Source organism: Callospermophilus lateralis, chromosome 8 (genome assembly GCF_048772815.1).
Source record: "Callospermophilus lateralis isolate mCalLat2 chromosome 8, mCalLat2.hap1, whole genome shotgun sequence".
Lineage (NCBI taxonomy): Eukaryota > Metazoa > Chordata > Mammalia > Rodentia > Sciuridae > Callospermophilus > Callospermophilus lateralis.
Window position 1 is genome coordinate 90746824 of NC_135312.1, and position 16989 is coordinate 90763812.

At 34.4% G+C, this 16989-nt stretch overlaps 1 protein-coding gene and 1 non-coding gene across 6 annotated transcripts in view; both read left to right on the forward strand.

Moving 5' to 3' along the window:
* Positions 1-2884, forward strand: part of Ube2d3 (ubiquitin conjugating enzyme E2 D3) — a 30690-nt gene extending 27806 nt beyond the window's left edge. For 4 of the 5 annotated variants that reach the window (XM_076865006.1, XM_076865005.1, XM_076865007.1 and 1 more), the window contains exons 8-9: positions 382-431; positions 2017-2884. In XM_076865006.1, coding sequence (XP_076721121.1) covers positions 382-430 — 49 coding nt within the window. In that variant the 3' untranslated portion in view covers position 431; positions 2017-2884. The remainder of the gene's footprint in view (positions 1-381; positions 432-2016) is intronic. The other variant, XM_076865008.1, reaches the window with a different exon arrangement.
* A 5378-nt stretch (positions 2885-8262) lies between these two features.
* Trnaa-agc (transfer RNA alanine (anticodon AGC)) lies at positions 8263-8335 on the forward strand. Its single transcript has one exon. It is a non-coding gene; the product is annotated as a tRNA-Ala (tRNA).
* Positions 8336-16989: the final 8654 nt, after the last annotated feature.

Here is a 16989-nt window from a genome sequence, read left to right on the forward strand (position 1 = left end):
TTGTAAGTTGTGGCGCTTACAGGAAGACTTGATGCTTGTTTTCTGGTAAGATAATGGTTAAAATGTGTCCCAATCTAGTTATTAAAAATGCGTTATTTTTTAAAAACCCAGATTTCAGTATATGTGACAATGAATAACCCCTTCAGGTTTTCTTTTTCTAATATGTTACGCACTTTTGTCATTTTACTCTCAAATTTGAGGGAAGAAATCACATTTTCTTCACCCAGGTGTGGTTTTTTGTTTTATTTTAATAAAATTATATTAGTACTGTTGTAAAAATTGATTCTAAATTTCTCAGATATTTGAATTATGTTTGTGTTCAACTTAACCATTGTAACTGTTGTATGTTATAATTAATGCTAAGTGTACTTGTTCAATTAGGTACAATAGGTTAGCAAGAGAGTGGACAGAGAAATACGCTATGTTGTAGGGTAAGAGGATCTGCACTCTATGGTGCGCTTATTCATGGAACTGCCAGCACTTGAGTGCTGCATGCTTTAAGGCACTGTATTAACTAACAAAAGGTAACAGATGTGGCAGTTTTCTGAAAACTGTACATTTAACTGCTTGAGCTCTCTTTAGCGTGAAAGTATACCTCATAGTCAGTACTGTTTGAAAATATTCTTGCATGGTAAAGCAGTTACATAGCATTAGTTAAGAAGTAGAAGTTTAAGAGTATCAAACTACCATGGTGTTAAATTTTTAGCTTGAAAATGTACCAGTAGTGTATGGAATGTGGTGATTTTATTCAAATTTTGCCAGGAGGTAGGATTATAAGGAAAAACTTGAAAGCCTAAGCATCTAATCTAAATGTTCATTACTGACAAGCATGCATTAATGTCAGCTGTATTTTGTGGCTCCCTGTATGCTAAACTAAAGCCTTTGATTTAAAGTGCTAGCTTTTGAAGAGAATAGCTCTTTAGTAGCATAATGGAATTGGGTAGAAAAAACTTTTATCTGTTTAAGTTTAGAAAAATAGTTGAATTTAGTTCTTAGTTTAAATGAACCTAGTAATCTTTTAAAAATTAAATATATAAGTCTAAAAGTTCTGTGCCTTTTGATATATATTCATTTTTTAAGGTTATCACTATATTTTGATGGTAAGTAGCCTTTGGCATGATTGTTATCTGTGGAGAGATTAATAGTGTGTGTCAATATTAACAGTCTTCCTCAGCAGTAGCCCTAGTTTACAGGTGAATTATCTGGATTTTTTTTTTTTTTTAAACAAAGATGTCCAGTTTAGCAGGTCTTACTTGGGCTTAGTAGCACCAATCGCCAGAATTTTTAAAAGTAACATGTGGGTTCTGATTAGCACGACCACTTAATACCCATCCACTCTTAAATTTCTTTATCAGCCTGCCCACTATCTGTCTGTTCTGCCTACGTTTCAAAGATTTCTCTTCTGGTTATATCCATGCCCAAGTAACTTCTCAGGTCTAGGTTTCAGATAACAATTTTCTAGTGATAGTACATGTTTGGTTCTAGCTTTGGAAATTTTTGTTGATGTACAGAATATGTATTCTATGTGACAAATATCTGTGAACTAAAACAATTTCTCTGTTAAAATTTGTTGTAATGGGCTGGGGTTTTGACTCAGAGGTAGAGTGCTAGCCTAGCATGCGTGAAGCACTGGGTTTGATCCTCAGCACCACATAAAGTAAAACAAAGATATAGTGTCCACCTATAACTAAAAAATATTTTTCTAAAAAATTGTTGTAATGGATAACCAATTTTTAGAATTTCTGATAGACCATTAGCTCAGTGATGGAGAAAAAGTCTTTGGTTTTTGTTAGCCCTCCTACATTTATTAAAATAATACTGCTTTGAAAGCATTCAGTTCTCATTTCCCATATTGTTTTGGGTACCAGTGCTATTTTTCCCTTGTTGGTTTTATTCTAATCATAGCCATTACAGATGGCTTTATAATGAGTCTGTAGGTAAAATAGAAATCTTTTCCTTTTAAAAACAGTAATCTTTTCCTTTAACTTATTAAAGTAACTTTTTCTTTATTTATAGGTACAACAGAATATCTCGGGAATGGACTCAGAAGTATGCCATGTGATGCTACCTTAAAGTCAGAATAACCTGCATTATAGCTGGAATAAACTTTAAATTACTGTTCCTTTTTTGATTTTTCTTATCCGGCTGCTCCCCTATCAGACCTCATCTTTTTTAATTTTATTTTTTGTTTACCTCCCTCCATTCATTCACATGCTCATCTGAGAAGACTTAAGTTCTTCCAGCTTTGGACAATAACTGCTTTTAGAAACTGTAAAGTAGTTACAAGAGAACAGTTGCCCAAGATTCAGAATTTTTTTAAAAAATGGAGCATGTGTATTATGTGGCCAATGTCTTCACTCTAACTTGGTTATGAGACTAAACCATTCCTCACTGCTCTAACATGCTGAAGAAATCATCTGAGGGGGAGGGAGATGGATGCTCAGTTGTCACATCAAAGGAAGCAGCATTATTCTAGCAGCATCCATTTTGTTTAAACCTTCCACTGTTAGAGATTTGAGGTTACATGTTATACTTTATGCTCATAACTGATGTGGCTGGAGAATTGGTATTGAATTTATAGCATCAGCAGAACAGAAAATGTGATGTATTTTATGCATGTCAATAAAGGAATGACCTGTTCTTGTTCTACAGAGAATGGAAATTGGAAGTCAAACACCCTTTGTATTCCAAAATAGGGTCTCAAAACATTTTGTAATTTTCATTTAAATTGTTAGGAGGCTTGGAGCTATTAGTTAATCTATCTTCCAATACACTGTTTAATATAGCACTGAATAAATGATGCAAGTTGTCAATGGATGAGTGATCAACTAATAGCTCTGCTAGTAATTGATTTATTTTTCTTCAATAAAGTTGCATAAACCAATGAGTTAGCTGCCTGGATTAATCAGTATGGGAAACAATCTTTTGTAAATGCAAAGCTGTTTTTGTATATACTGTTGGGGTTTGCTTCATTGTTTGACATCAAATGATGATGTAAAGTTCAAAAAGAGTGAATATTTTGCCATGTTCAGTTAAAGTGCACAGTCTGTTACAGGTTGACACATTGCTTGACCTGATTTATGCAGAATTAAGCTATTCAATTAGTGTAGTTTTAATATGCTGCACATGATACTGGCAGCCCTGGAGTTCATAAGTGGACTTGGGACCCAGCAGTTTTGAAACGTGTATATGGAGTTTAAGAAATTTATTTTCCAGGTGCATCACCAATCTTAACAAATTTCTCTTCACCGTGTACACTTGACAGCTTAAAAAAAAAAAAAAACTAAACATGGGAGTAATAATGGGTCAAAATTTACAAAATAAAGTACTGTTTTGGTGTGGGAGTTGTCATGAGGCTGTGTTGAAGTGACTTAACTGTGGGATATTGAGTATCCATTGAAATGGATTTGTTCAGCCATTTACATTAATGAGCATTTAAATGCAACAAATATCATTTCAGGTGACTTAACATGAACGAATAAAAGTCAATGCTATTGGATTTTTTTGTTTGACAAGTGCCATCTGTGCCACTAAACTTCTTTGGTAACAAGGGCATTACCATTCTTCACCCTTCCTAATTCTGATCCTGTAGTTATGCTTCTTAGTTATTTCATTTTAACCATTGCTTTATTAAAGTCCTGTATTTCTAGCACGTGACATCTCCACTTCCACATTTTTTGCACTGCTTACACTTGTGTGCAAGTCTTATTCCTTGTCTGCACACACAGGTGGAAAGCTAGAAATAAATGTTAATGCTTAATTTTTTATAAACGGTTTAATATGTAGTTTGGACGTGATTTATTGACTTAAGGTTCTTATCTAAACTGGAAGTGAAATGCATGCCTTCTGAAGATATTCTGGCTTTGTTAATTCTGTAATAAGCATTTCATTGGGAAGTGTCAATCCAGCTATACAATTTTTTCCAATGAGTGAATTTTTTTTTATTTTAACTTTTGCTTTAAAAATTGTGGGTTCTTCAGGGTAGATGTCATGCTGTTAAAACTTTTGGATTCAAATTATGAATAAGAAACTAGTAACTGCTCCACAAGGTAAGAAATACTGCTTTTTGGCTCTGTTCTTAAAAAACAATTATTTCTGAAACTCCTGTGCTCTCAAAAATAACAGCTTTAGTAGGCATATTTATTGAAAGCCAAAACACTAATAAACTTTTGTAAGCAGTGGATCTTAAATGGGCTTTCACATTGATCTTTTTTAGCCTAGAACAACCTTAAGTATTTACAGAGATGACTTAAACCATTGATTGTAATGATAACTAGTGGATATGTCCAGTTCTCTTTATCTTTGACTTAATGCTTTATACAATATTTCGTATGTTGCTTCTAAGGGAATAAGCCATAAAGGCTTCTCCAGGTTTAAGAGAACAGTAATTTAAAGTACCTGGAAAACCAACATTTTTGAATGTAAGGACACTAGACTTGGGATCATCTACGATGGAACTTTTAAAAGAATAAAAGAATTTGGGTTTTTTCCCCCATCCAAACCAGTAATTCAACATTACTAGTGCCATGTGTAGGACTGAAATGAATATTAGCAGATTAAATACTAAATTGGACCATTTCTATGTATTTACTGTATCTTTTAATGCATAAACTTTAATTTCTTAAATTCTTAAGATTTCTCTTAAAAGTCCAGTTGACCTGTTAATGGTAAATTTACATGTTAAGTGATTCACTCTTTTCCCTGGGAAGATTTGCAATGTGATAATCAGATTTTTTTTTTTTTAATAAATGATTAGTTTGTTTTCCTTGTGTGGGTGTACTCACATTTAAAAGTATGAACCACAGTTAACATAGTGGTCTCAGGGGTAGTGAAACACTCACTTTTTTTTTTTTAATAGTTTGAAGTATACTGATCATGCTGTGTTAGTGATGGGGGGGGTGTAACTCAAACTAGCCATGTTTTGTGTTAACATAACAAAACTGTTAAATGATTGTTGATTACACTTTTAAGTGAATTTGTCTTCTATGAGGAACCCAGTGCAAGTCACTAATGTTGTCTTTAATAGTGACATCTGCATAAGACTTGTAATAGCTGAAGTTAATTGAGCTTAAAGGAATTGTTATCATTAAAATCTGTGTTTAAAGACAAGTTGGTCTTACTTGGTAATTCCAGTGAACATGAAGTCCACACTTAAACTTTAATACTGTGTGTGAGCTCAATTTTGAACATATTAAAACAGTAGTAATAGACTGGTCTATGAAGAACTAATGTGATGGTTTTTAAAGTGACTCAGAACCAATACCAGCATCATTTGTGAAATTGGGTCTTGTCCCAACAGTTGTACTTACACTGTGAGGTAGAACCCAGTAGCTTGTATTAAAAAGCTCTCCAGATGATTCCATACATGGTAAAGATTGGGAATTTATTTTTGCTACACATAATTCAACCAGTGGTTAAGTATTAAAAAGAACCAGTTCCAAAGATCATCTGCAAGATAGATTGAACCCAGATTTCATTCTGTGGCTTTAAAACTGGGCAACTTCCCCCCTCATCCCACCAATGTGAACAGTGTTTGCAGTGCTTTGAAGTTAACATTAAGTGTACCCTAAACTAGGCATTGTTAAAGCTTTTCTTGTGCTTTCCCAATGTAATAGGGGGCGGGGGAGGTAAAGGTGTTTAGAAACAGGGTTTTAAGACAACAATCCACCACCACAACAAAAATGTTAAGATCATTTATTAATTCAGATGCATAGTGTTTCATAATTTACTTGGAATGTTTTCACTAAGCTCTCATTGTCATAAATTATATCTTCCCAACCTGTATGCTGTTTCTTAGTGAGATTTTAATAATGCTCTATTTTTTTAATTAATACAAAGAATGGTTTTATGGGGAAAAAATTCACTTTCACAAATTTGACAGTCTGCTGATTTTCCGAAACTTCTGAACTCAACAGTTTCTTAGGCATGTGGCTATCTCAAAGTCATCTAGAAGTGGCCAGATTTCTTCGCAGAGATGCGCACCTACCTCCTCTTATAGAATCTGAGTGAATGTAAACAGTTGAACTGGCCCCAAATCTAGGCATCGTGGCTTTTAATTTCCTAGTCAAAATTAATAGCGGTCTTCTTGGGTTTACCCTAAAATTTTTATTTGGAATCTACTGGTTCACCATACTGCTATAACCATGGTATAAAGCGCCACCATCTCTTAATTGGGTTATTTCAGTAGCCTTCTGAGTAGTCTTTCTGCTTTCTACTTTGCAGCAATTCTACACCTAACACCCAACATGAGCATGTCTGGTTGTGTAATGGCTTTCCTCCAAACCTGAAATTCCCATCATGCAGAATAAAAGCCAAATATTAAAAGGAAATGTACAAGGCTATAAATAAAACTTTCCCACAACTGTCCCATATTTAATCATTCGTTTGCCCCACCATGACCCCAACTCCTTCAGCCTGACCTCTATTGAGACCTGGACACTGGACTTCATCCTTGTTCTTCCCTTTCCCTCAGATGGTCTTTCCCCAGATGTGGCTTCTGCCTTTCCTGTAGATCTCAAATGTCACTTCATAAAAGTGCTTTTTCTTGATAATTTATGTAATACACCACCAGCACCACCACTGTCCAGTACATAAAGGAAAATTCCGTATTATCCATCTTATATGTAATTGTTCCCCTGCAACCACACCCTAGATGACTAGATGATTCCTTGGCACTTTATAGGCTGTCAAAATATTTTTTATACAGAAATGACTGAGCTAAACGGAACTTTGCTCAAAAGTATTTTGTTCTTTAAAGAAGAGGCCGAATGCATAAAAACGAAGTGCAGTGTAGTATAGAAGTTTAACTGAAACCTCACAACTAAAATAATCACATTGAGGGAATAGACGTTTCAGTTTGTCCGTAGGTATGATGAACCTGAACAACTTGCTGGGGAAAAGAGATCAAAAAAAGTAGTATTCAGACCAAAAGAGAGACAACATAACCAGGAAGCCAGCTTTCATCCTGAGAATGCTTTTGAAGTACCTAGTAAACATGAGCATTAATTTTCATGGTCCTAACAACAAAAAGCAAAAATGGATGCACCCAAAGATAGGTGTCAAATAGAAGTTTATCTCGAGTCTTTGGGTTCTCTAGCAGAGTATTCTGCTCTACAAATTTGAAATAGTTTGAAGATTTGTAGCCCAAAATCTTTTGTAAGTGGCCCCAGAAAGCTCAAGTAAAGGACTTACATCAAGTAGAGTAACCAAAGCAAAATTTCTTCAGAAAATAATAGCTTACAGCTTAAAGAAAAAGTATAAAGGAACATAGTACTATGAGTGGGAGCCAGCCTATTTGCAAAAATTAAAAGTTGGGCTGGGGTTGTGGTTCAGCAGTAGAGCATTTGCCTAGCATGTTCAAGGTTCTGGGTTCGATCCTCAGCAACACATAAAAATAAAGGTATAAAAAAATAATTACATTTAAAAAGTCATCCAAATTCGAAAGGAAGAAATTCTATTCTCAGATGATGTTATCTTATACATGAAAAATTCTAAAAAGTCACACAAAACTTGTGGAGTTAGTAAACAACAAATTTACATGATCCCAAAGAACAGAAAAATCAGTTTTAGTATTTAAACAATAAAAATGAAATTCCATTTACACTAATATCAAAGAGAATAAAATGTTTAGGGATAAATTTATTGAAGTGTGAAACTTGTACCTTGAAAACTATAAAATATTTCTGAGATATTAGAGAAGTCCTAAATAAAATAGAAAGGCATTCTGTGCTCATGGATTAGAAGATTGATGAGATGATCTCAATACAATCTACAGCTTCGGTGCATTCTGTCAAAGTCCCAAAGATATTTCTGCAGAAATAAAAAAGGTTTAAAATTTTGTAGAGGATTGCAGAGTCAAGCAATTTTTAAAAAGAACAAAGGTGAAGGACTCATACTTTCCAAATTCAAAACAATTACAATAATAAACTGTGGCATTAGCATAAGGATAAAATTGTAGGCCCATGACAGAACTGAGAAATAATCCCATACATTTATGGTCAATTGACATTTAACAAGGGTAACAACTCAGTGGGAAAAAAAAATACTTTTTTCAACAAATGGTTCCAGGACAACTAGATAAGTATATGAAAAAGAATAAATTTGGATCTCTGCCTCAAGTCACACAAAAATTAAAATGTATGGAGGCGCCAGGGCTGAAGCTCAGTGGTAGAGCACTTGCCTGGCAAGGGTGAGGCACTGGGTTCAATCCTCAGCACCACATAAGAAAAGAAATAAAAGTTATAAAAAATATATTTAAGGGGCTGGGGTTGTGGCTCAGCGGTAGAGCGCTCGCCTAGCACGTGAGAGGTCCTGAGTTCGATCCTCAGCATCCCATAAAAACAAAATTGTGTCCAACTACAATATATATATATATATTAATGGATTCAAGTCCTAATTTTAAGAGCTAAAGTCCCAAAATTCTAAGAAGAAAATCAGTTGTTAATTTCCTTAAATACTCAGATATACCAAAAGCACAAGCAACCAAAGAAAAATTAGATTGTAAACTGGTATGTCCAAGGACATTATTATAGTAAAAAGATAGTCTATAGAATGAAAAATATTGCAGATCATGTCTGTTAAGGGCCTAATATTCAGAATATATACAAGAATTTATAAAATTCAGTATGAAGACAACCCTATTAAAAAGGAAAAGATTTGATTGCTTTTTTCCATAGAAGATATCAAAGCACATGATATCAAGCACATGAAAAGAAACCCACAGAAGCGATCACTTCATATTTATTAGGGTGGTTACAATTTTTTTAATGGAAAATAAATTTTAAGAATTTGGAGAAACTGAAACCCTTAAAGATAGAGCAGCTTCTGTAAAAGGAAATTTGGCAATTCCTCAAAAAGTTAAAACAGAGCTACAATATGATTCAACAATTCCATTCTTAAGTATGTACCCAAAACAATTGAAAACAGACATTCAAACAGATACGTGTAAATGAATGTTCACAGGAGAACTATTTACAATAACCAAAATGTGGAAACTGAACAAATTCTAATGTTTCCATACTACGACATATTCAGCCATAAAAAGAAATGTACCTTATATACAATGTGGATGTAAAAACATGCTAAGTGAAAAAAAACAAACAGAAGGGTACTATACTATATGATTTCATTTATATTAATACTCAGAGTACTGCCAGGAGCTAAGAAGAAGGGAGAATGGAGTGATTGCTTAGTGGGTAGAGGGTCTCCTTTGTGAATGACAAAAATGTCTTGGAACTCTAGAGGTTATGGTTATGTAACATTGTAAGCCCACTAAAAGACACTGAACTGTACATTCAAAATGGTTAAATTTTAAAAGGCATGTGAATTTTACCTCAATAAAAAATACATTAGGCACAAAAGACAGTAATAGCCAATATTTATGTAATACTTTTTTACATGCCAACTTCTGTTCTGAATTCTTTACATATGTTAATGCTTAATTTTATAACAAATGTATACACTTATTATTTATGTGATAAATAACTGAGGGGAAAGTAGCTAAATGGCAGAGATTGAGATTTAAATCTAGATACTCAGTTTCCAGAATCCTATCTCTAAGGATTATGGTAGATAGAAGGACAAGTTTAAAATATGAATAAAGAGCAAGAGACTAAAAAATAACTAATCAGACTGAAAAATGACCAAAAACAATACTTCCAAGAAATTTTTGAAAAGACTAATTGAAACTTAGAAGATAGATCCAATAGCCCAGTAGACAAAGCTAACTAAAGGCTTAGAGAAGTGGAAGAAAGAAATTATTCCAAATGTAGTACACTGAGATGAAAAACTAGCAGAGGTTCAAGAAACATGAAGGGAGACATGACTTGGTTTAACACATGTCTAGTTGGAACTTGAGTTCAATTTACTGCCTTAAGTCTCTAAGTGAACTTTTCACTATTTCTTCTATATAACTTAATTCCTTTAAGAATTTCTGTTGAAACAGGCAGGTGCCAGTTATCATGGCCCTGTTAATCCCAGCTGCTGGGGACTCTGAGGCAAGAGGATCACAAGTTCAAGGTTAGCCTGGACAACTTGGTGAGAATTGTCTCAAAATAAAAAAATAAAAAGGGCTGGGGGTAGAGCACCCCTGGTTTCAATCCCTAGTACTATAAAAAATAAAAATAAGATAAAATAAAGATTGAAGTGGGCATGATGTTAAACTTTCCCAGCAAATGTAGGTGGATGGATATCACAGGAGAAAGTTTATATTTCTGTACTTTTTTGGGGGGCTGTGGGTTGGCTGGCATGAGTGTGGAGGCAATAAGTAAAATTTCCCAGGCCCCAAACATAATCTGTGTTCACATGCAAGACCTTGCAGCCTTCTTGACAAGAAAACCAAACTCTCTCACTGTCTGCCACTGGCTGTGGCATTGGGATTCTTGCACCAATAGTTATTTCTTCTATAAGTCTTTGCATAGCTTGTGCACAGCTCACCTGAGGCCAGAGGTCCAAACAGTGTCCCTTTGGAAACTCCTGTGCAGCCTGAAAGCTCTGAAAGGGAACTGTGGGCCTACAGTGTCAGTTGCTGATCCACCTGCTTCTCTACTTCTAATCTAGAGGGTGACCCATTGCTGCCCCAACAAGTCCAGACTAGATTTAGCTTAGCTAAGCCAATAACATTTTTTGACTCGCAGTAGGCTGAACTACATCTTCTCCAAAAAGATCTGAACTCCTTTCAAATTTGTTTATTCTTATATATCCTCTACCAGCTTTTTAGTACCATATAGAGTTTTCTTTTTATTTCTTTTTTATTTATATACAACAGCGGAATTCATTACAGTTCTTATTACATATACAGAGCACAATTTTTCATATCTCTGGTTGTATACATATAGTTTTCTTATATAACATAGTCACTCTTTAATCATAGTAATTATTTACATTAAACATCTCTTGCTTGACCTACTGTGTAATTTCTCTCCTGACTGGATATAGACAATCACAAAGAAGAAGGAGGGAATGGAGCAGAAGCAATTTTTGAAAAAGAAATGGCTAATTTTTTTCTAAAATTGATTAAAGATCCTAAGCTGCAGATTAAGTAAACCCATTGAAGCCCTAACAAGGAAAAAAAAATCTCATAGTGCAGTTGCAGAAAATTAAAGTAAAAACATTCTTTTTAAAAAAAAAAAAAAAAAAATATATATATATATATATATATATATATATATATATATATATATATATATATATTTTCTTTTAGTTGTGGATGGACACAATATCTTTATTTATTTATTTTTATGTGGTGCTGAGGATTGATCCCAGTGCCTCACACATGTAAGGCAAGTGCTCTACCACTGAGCTACATCCCCAGCCCAAAACATTCATTTTTTTAAATTAATTTTTATTGTTGGTTGTTCAAAACATTACATAGTTCTTGATATATCATATTTCACACTTTGATTCAAGTGGGATATGAACTCCCATTTTTACCCCGTATACAGATTGCAGAATCACATCAGTTGCACAACCATTGATTTACATATTGCCATTCTGGTGTCTGTTGTATTCTGCTGCCTTTCCTATCCTCTACTATCCCCCCTCCCTCCTCCCCTCCCCTCTTCTCTCTCTACCCCCTCTACTATAATTCATTTCTCCCCCTTATATTTTTCCTCCTTTCCCCTCACTTCCTCTTGTATGTAATTTTGTATACCCTGAGGGTCTCCTTCCATTTACATGCAATTTCCCTTCTCTCTCCTTTTCCCTCCCACCTCTCATCCCTCAAAACATTCATTTTTAAAGTAAGTATAAAAGAAAATCAAGTAGATTACCTGCAAAGAAACAGTAGGGAGATGACTCGAGCAAAACTGGGAGATTTCTCTACAGCAACAATGGAAACAAAAGATAGTGGAATATTACGTTTAAAGACTGCAAGAAAATAACTATCATCCTATAATTCTATATAAAATAAAATATATTTCAGAAAAAAAGGATGAAATGACACAAATTAATTTGAAAAATATTATTCTGGTCAAAGAAAGAAAAATACATAGTATAGGGTGCTATTTGTGTAACATTGAAAAAAACGCAAAACTGAACTTAGGTGATAGTACAGTCCCTACCTGGAAGGGGAGAAAATCGATGAGAAAGAAGTCCAAGGGAGTTTACTGGGATGAAATGCTCTGTATCTCCATAGGGGTGGCGATTACACAGGATATAAATTGCCAAAAATCATTGAACTGTGCGCTAAATATCTGGATATTATACATAACTTACTGCTTTTAAAAAGAGAAGAAAGAAGAGTGAGTTTACTATTAAGTAAATAAAAACTAGCAGTTTGGACTGAGGGTATATATAGCTCAATGGTAGAGTGATTGTCTAGCATGAACAAGGTTCTGGGTTTGATCCCTAGCACTGCAAACACAAAGCAAAATTGACCATTTACCTCCAACTTTTTTTTTTTTCAGAGAAAACAAACAAGCAAAAACTTCCAAACTGTTTTTCATACCAGTGGTACTAATTTACATTCCCACCAATGATGTGTAGGAGTGTCCCTTCTCTGCATCCTTGCCAACACCGTTCTGTTTTGTTTTTGTCTTTTTTGATAGCCATTCTGAGGTAAGTTGATATTTAATTGCAGTGTTGATTTGCATTTCCCTGATGCTTAGTGATTTTGAATATATTTTTTCATATATTAATTTTTATTTATACATCTTTGAGAAATGTCTATTTAGATCATTTACCCATGTTTAAATTGAAGTAATTTTTTTTTTTTTTTTTTACTGTTGAGTTGTTTTTATGCTATATATTTTGGACATTAATCCCTTGTCAGATGAATAATTTGCATATACTTTCTGACATCCCATAAGTTGTTTGTTTATCTATCTATTTATTTATTTATTTGCTTACTTACTTATTTGCTTTGGTAGTGGTAGAGGCCCAATCCAGGACCTTTTACATGCTAGGTAAGCATACACCCCAACTCCCATCTCTTAACTCTTGTTTCCTTTGCTATGCAGAAGCTTTTTAGTTTGATGTAATCCCATTTGTCAATTTTTACTTTTGATGCCTGTGCTTTGGGGCATGCCAAAAATATTTTTGACCAAAGATCCTGAAGCATTTTTCCTATCTTTTCTTCCCATAATTTCATAGTTTGGGTCTTTCATTTAGGTCTTGGGTCTATTTTAAGTTGATTTCTATAACTAGTGGGAGTTAAGGATCAGGCTTCATTCATCTGTATGTGAATATTCAATTTTCCCAACACTATTTGTTGAAAAGACTGCCTTTTCTCCAATGTGTGTTCTTGGTGACTTTGTTGACTATAAATTGGATTTATTTCTGGTTTCTCTTTTCTCTTCCATTGGTCTATACATCTGTTTTTATGCCAGTATCATGCTGTTTCAGTTACTATAGCCTTGTAATATGTTCTGAAGTAAGAGATTGTGATGCTTCCAGCTTTTTCTTTTTGCTTAGTATTGCTTTGGCTATTTAGAGTCTTTTGTGGTTCTATATGAAGTTTAGGAGTTTAGGGGGTTTGGGGAAATGGTATCTTGATTAGGATTGTATTGAATCTGTAGGTTGACCTGGGTAGTATGGATATTTTAACACTATTAATTCATCTGATCCATAAACATGGGATTTCTTTCCATTTTGGAGGTGGAGGCTCTCTCATCAGTGTTTTATAGGGCTCATTATAGACTTCTTTTACCTTCTTGGTTAAATTTATTCCTAGACCTTTTTATTGTTGTTATTTTTGGTGGTTTTGTTTGTTTTGAGATGGAGTCTTGCTGTGTTTTCCAGGCTGGCCTTTAACTCCTAGGCTCAAGTAATCCTCCTGTTTCAGCCTCCAGAGTAGCTGGGATTGCAGATGTGTGGTATAGGACCTAGCCCTAGTGCAGTTATGTTATTGATTTCTATAACATATCCTGAAATTTTAGTGAATTTATCAGTTCTAACAGGTATTTGGTGGCATTTTTAGGCTTTTTCATGTTTTCTCAAACAAGATAGTTTAACCTCTTCCTTTCCCATTTGGATGTACTTTCTTTCTCTTGCCTAATTGTTCTGACTAGAACTTCCAGTACTATGTTGAGAGTGGTGAGAGTGGGCATCCTTAATTGTATTGGTATATAGTCCTTCTATATCTAGTTCAAAGTTTTTGTCAAAAAGGGATATCGAATTCTAAATGCTTTTTTGTCCTTCGTTCTGTTGATATGATGTGTCTTGGTTATTGATTTGTGTATGTTGAGTCATCCTTGCATTTCTAAGATAAACTCCTTTTGATCATGGTGTATAATCTTTTTTTAAAAAAAAATTTTTAGTTGTAGATGGACACAATACCTTCATTTATTTATTTATTTATTTATTGCTCCTACTTCCCATATTTTTATTCGTACATTATAATTTTACATATTGGATTAATTAATTGTTCCATATTCATACATGCACATTATATAACAATATAATATGGTCAGTATCATTCCCCAGCATTTCCCTTTCTCTTCCCTCCTCTCTCTCTTTGGTCCCTTTTTCTTGGATCTCCCTTGGATTATCATGAGATTCCCCTTCCACATCCACCAGCTTTCTTTTCCATTTTCCTCTTTAGCTTCCACATAAGAAAGAAAACTTATGAAACTTGACTCTGTTTTTGCTTGTTTTATTAAATAATATTTTCAAGTTTCATTCATTATCCCACAAATGACATAACTTCATTCTTCTTTTTGATTGAATAAAATCCATTGTGTATATGTACCATATTTTCTTTGTCTATTCATCTGTTGATGGACATAGATTGGTTATTGTGAATGTTGCTGCTGTAAACATGAACATACATGTATTGCTATAGTATGCTGACTCTAATTGCTTTTTAAATTAAATTATTTATTTATTTTAATTTGTTATTTATGATGGCAGCAATTCATTTCATATTACACATATAGAGCACAATTTTTCAAGTCTCTGGTTGTACACAAAGTATTTTCACACCACTCATATCTTCATACATGCAATTAGGGTAATAATGTCTAACTCATTCTATTGTCTTTTCTAGCCCCATGCCCCTCCCTTCCCCTGACACCCCTTTGCCCTATCTAAAGTTCCTCCACTCCTCCCATGCTCCCTGCCATGGCCATTATGAGTCAGCATCCTCATATCAAAGAAAACATTCTGCCTTTGGTTTTTTGGGATTGGCTTACTTCACTTAGCATTGTATTCTCCAACTCCATCCATTTTCTGCAGATTCCATGATTTTATTCTCTTCTAATGCTGAGTAATATTCCATTGTGTATATATACCAAAGTTTCCCTATCCATTCATCTATTGAAGGGCATCTGTGTTGGTTTCACAGTTTAGCCATTGGCGAATTGTGCTGCTATAAACATTCATGTGGCTGTGTCCCTGCACTAAGGATATAAACTGAGGAGTGGGATAGCTGGGTCAAAGTAGAGATACTACCTTGCATTCTACCAGACCACAGTAGGATGAAATTAGAAATCAATGTTAAAATAAAAAATAAAAGCTACTCCAACACCTGGAGACTAAATAATATGCTATTGAGTGAACAATGAGTTGCAAAAAATACCAAAGAGGAAATTTAAAAATTCTTAGAGGTTGTACCAATTTGCAGTCCCACCAACAACGTATGAGTGTACATTTTTCACCACATCCTTGCCAACATTTATTGTTGCCTCTATTCTTTTTTTTTTTAATATTTATTTATTTTTTGGTTTTTGGCGGACACAACGTCTTTGTTTGTATGTGGTGCTGAGGATCGAACTCGGGCCGCATGCATGCCAGGTGAGCGCGCTACCGCTTGAGCCACATCCCCAGCCCCTGTTGCCTCTATTCTTGAAGATTGCCATTCTGACAGGGGTGAGATGAAATCTTAGAATAGTTTTGATTTGCATTTCTCTAATTGCTAGAGATGTTGAACACTTTTTCATATATTTGTTGATCAATTGTATTTCTTCTTCTGCAAAGTATCTGTTTAGTTCCTTAGCCCATTTATTGATTGGGTTATTTGCTTTTTTGGTGTTAAGTTTTTTGAGTTCTTTATATATCCTAGAGATTAATGCTTTATGGAGGTGCATTTGGTGAAGATTTTCTCCCAATCTGTAGGCTCTCTCTTAATATTATTGTTTTCTTTGCTGAGAAGAAGCTTTTAAATTTGAATCCATCCCATTTATTAATTCTTGATTTTACTTCTTGTGCTTTAGGAGTCTTGTTAAGGAAGTCAGATCCTAGGCTGACATGGTGAAGATTTGGGCCTATTCTTTCTTCTATTAGGTGCAGAGTCTCCATTCTAGTGCCTGAGTCTTTGATCCACTTTGAGTTGATTTTTGTGCAGGGTGAGAGATAGAGGTTTAATTTCATTTTGTTTTATTTTGCTACATATAGATTTCCAGCTTTGCCAGAACCATTTGTTGAATAGGCTATCTTTTCTCCAATGAAAACAGTATGGAGATTCCTCAGAAAATTGGGAATGGCACCACCATTTGACTCAGCTATCCCACTCCTTGGTTTATAACCAAAGGACTTAAAATTAGCATACTATAGTGATGCAACCACATCACAATGTTTATAGCTAGACTGTGGAACCAACCTAGGTGTCCCTCAATAGATGAATGGATAAAGAAAATGTGGTATATATACTCAATGGACTATTATTCAGCTTTAAAAAAGAGTAAAATTATGGCATTTGCCAGTAAATGGTTGGAGTTGGAGAATATCATGCTAAGTGAAATAAGCCAGTCCCTAAAATCAAAGGCTGAGTGTTTTCTCTAATATGTGGATACTAATTCACAACAAGACAGGGGGCACTAGGGAAGAATAGTGTTACCTTAGATCAGGTAGAGGGAAGTGATGGGAGGGAAGGGGAGGGGATGTGGAGATAAGAGAGATGGTAGAATGAAACAGACATTATTACTGTATGTATATATGTGACTACATGACCAATATGATTCTGCAACATGTACACTAAGAAAAATGAGAAATTATATTCCATCTATATGTGATATTCAAAGTGCATAAATGCATTCTACTGTCATGTATAACTAA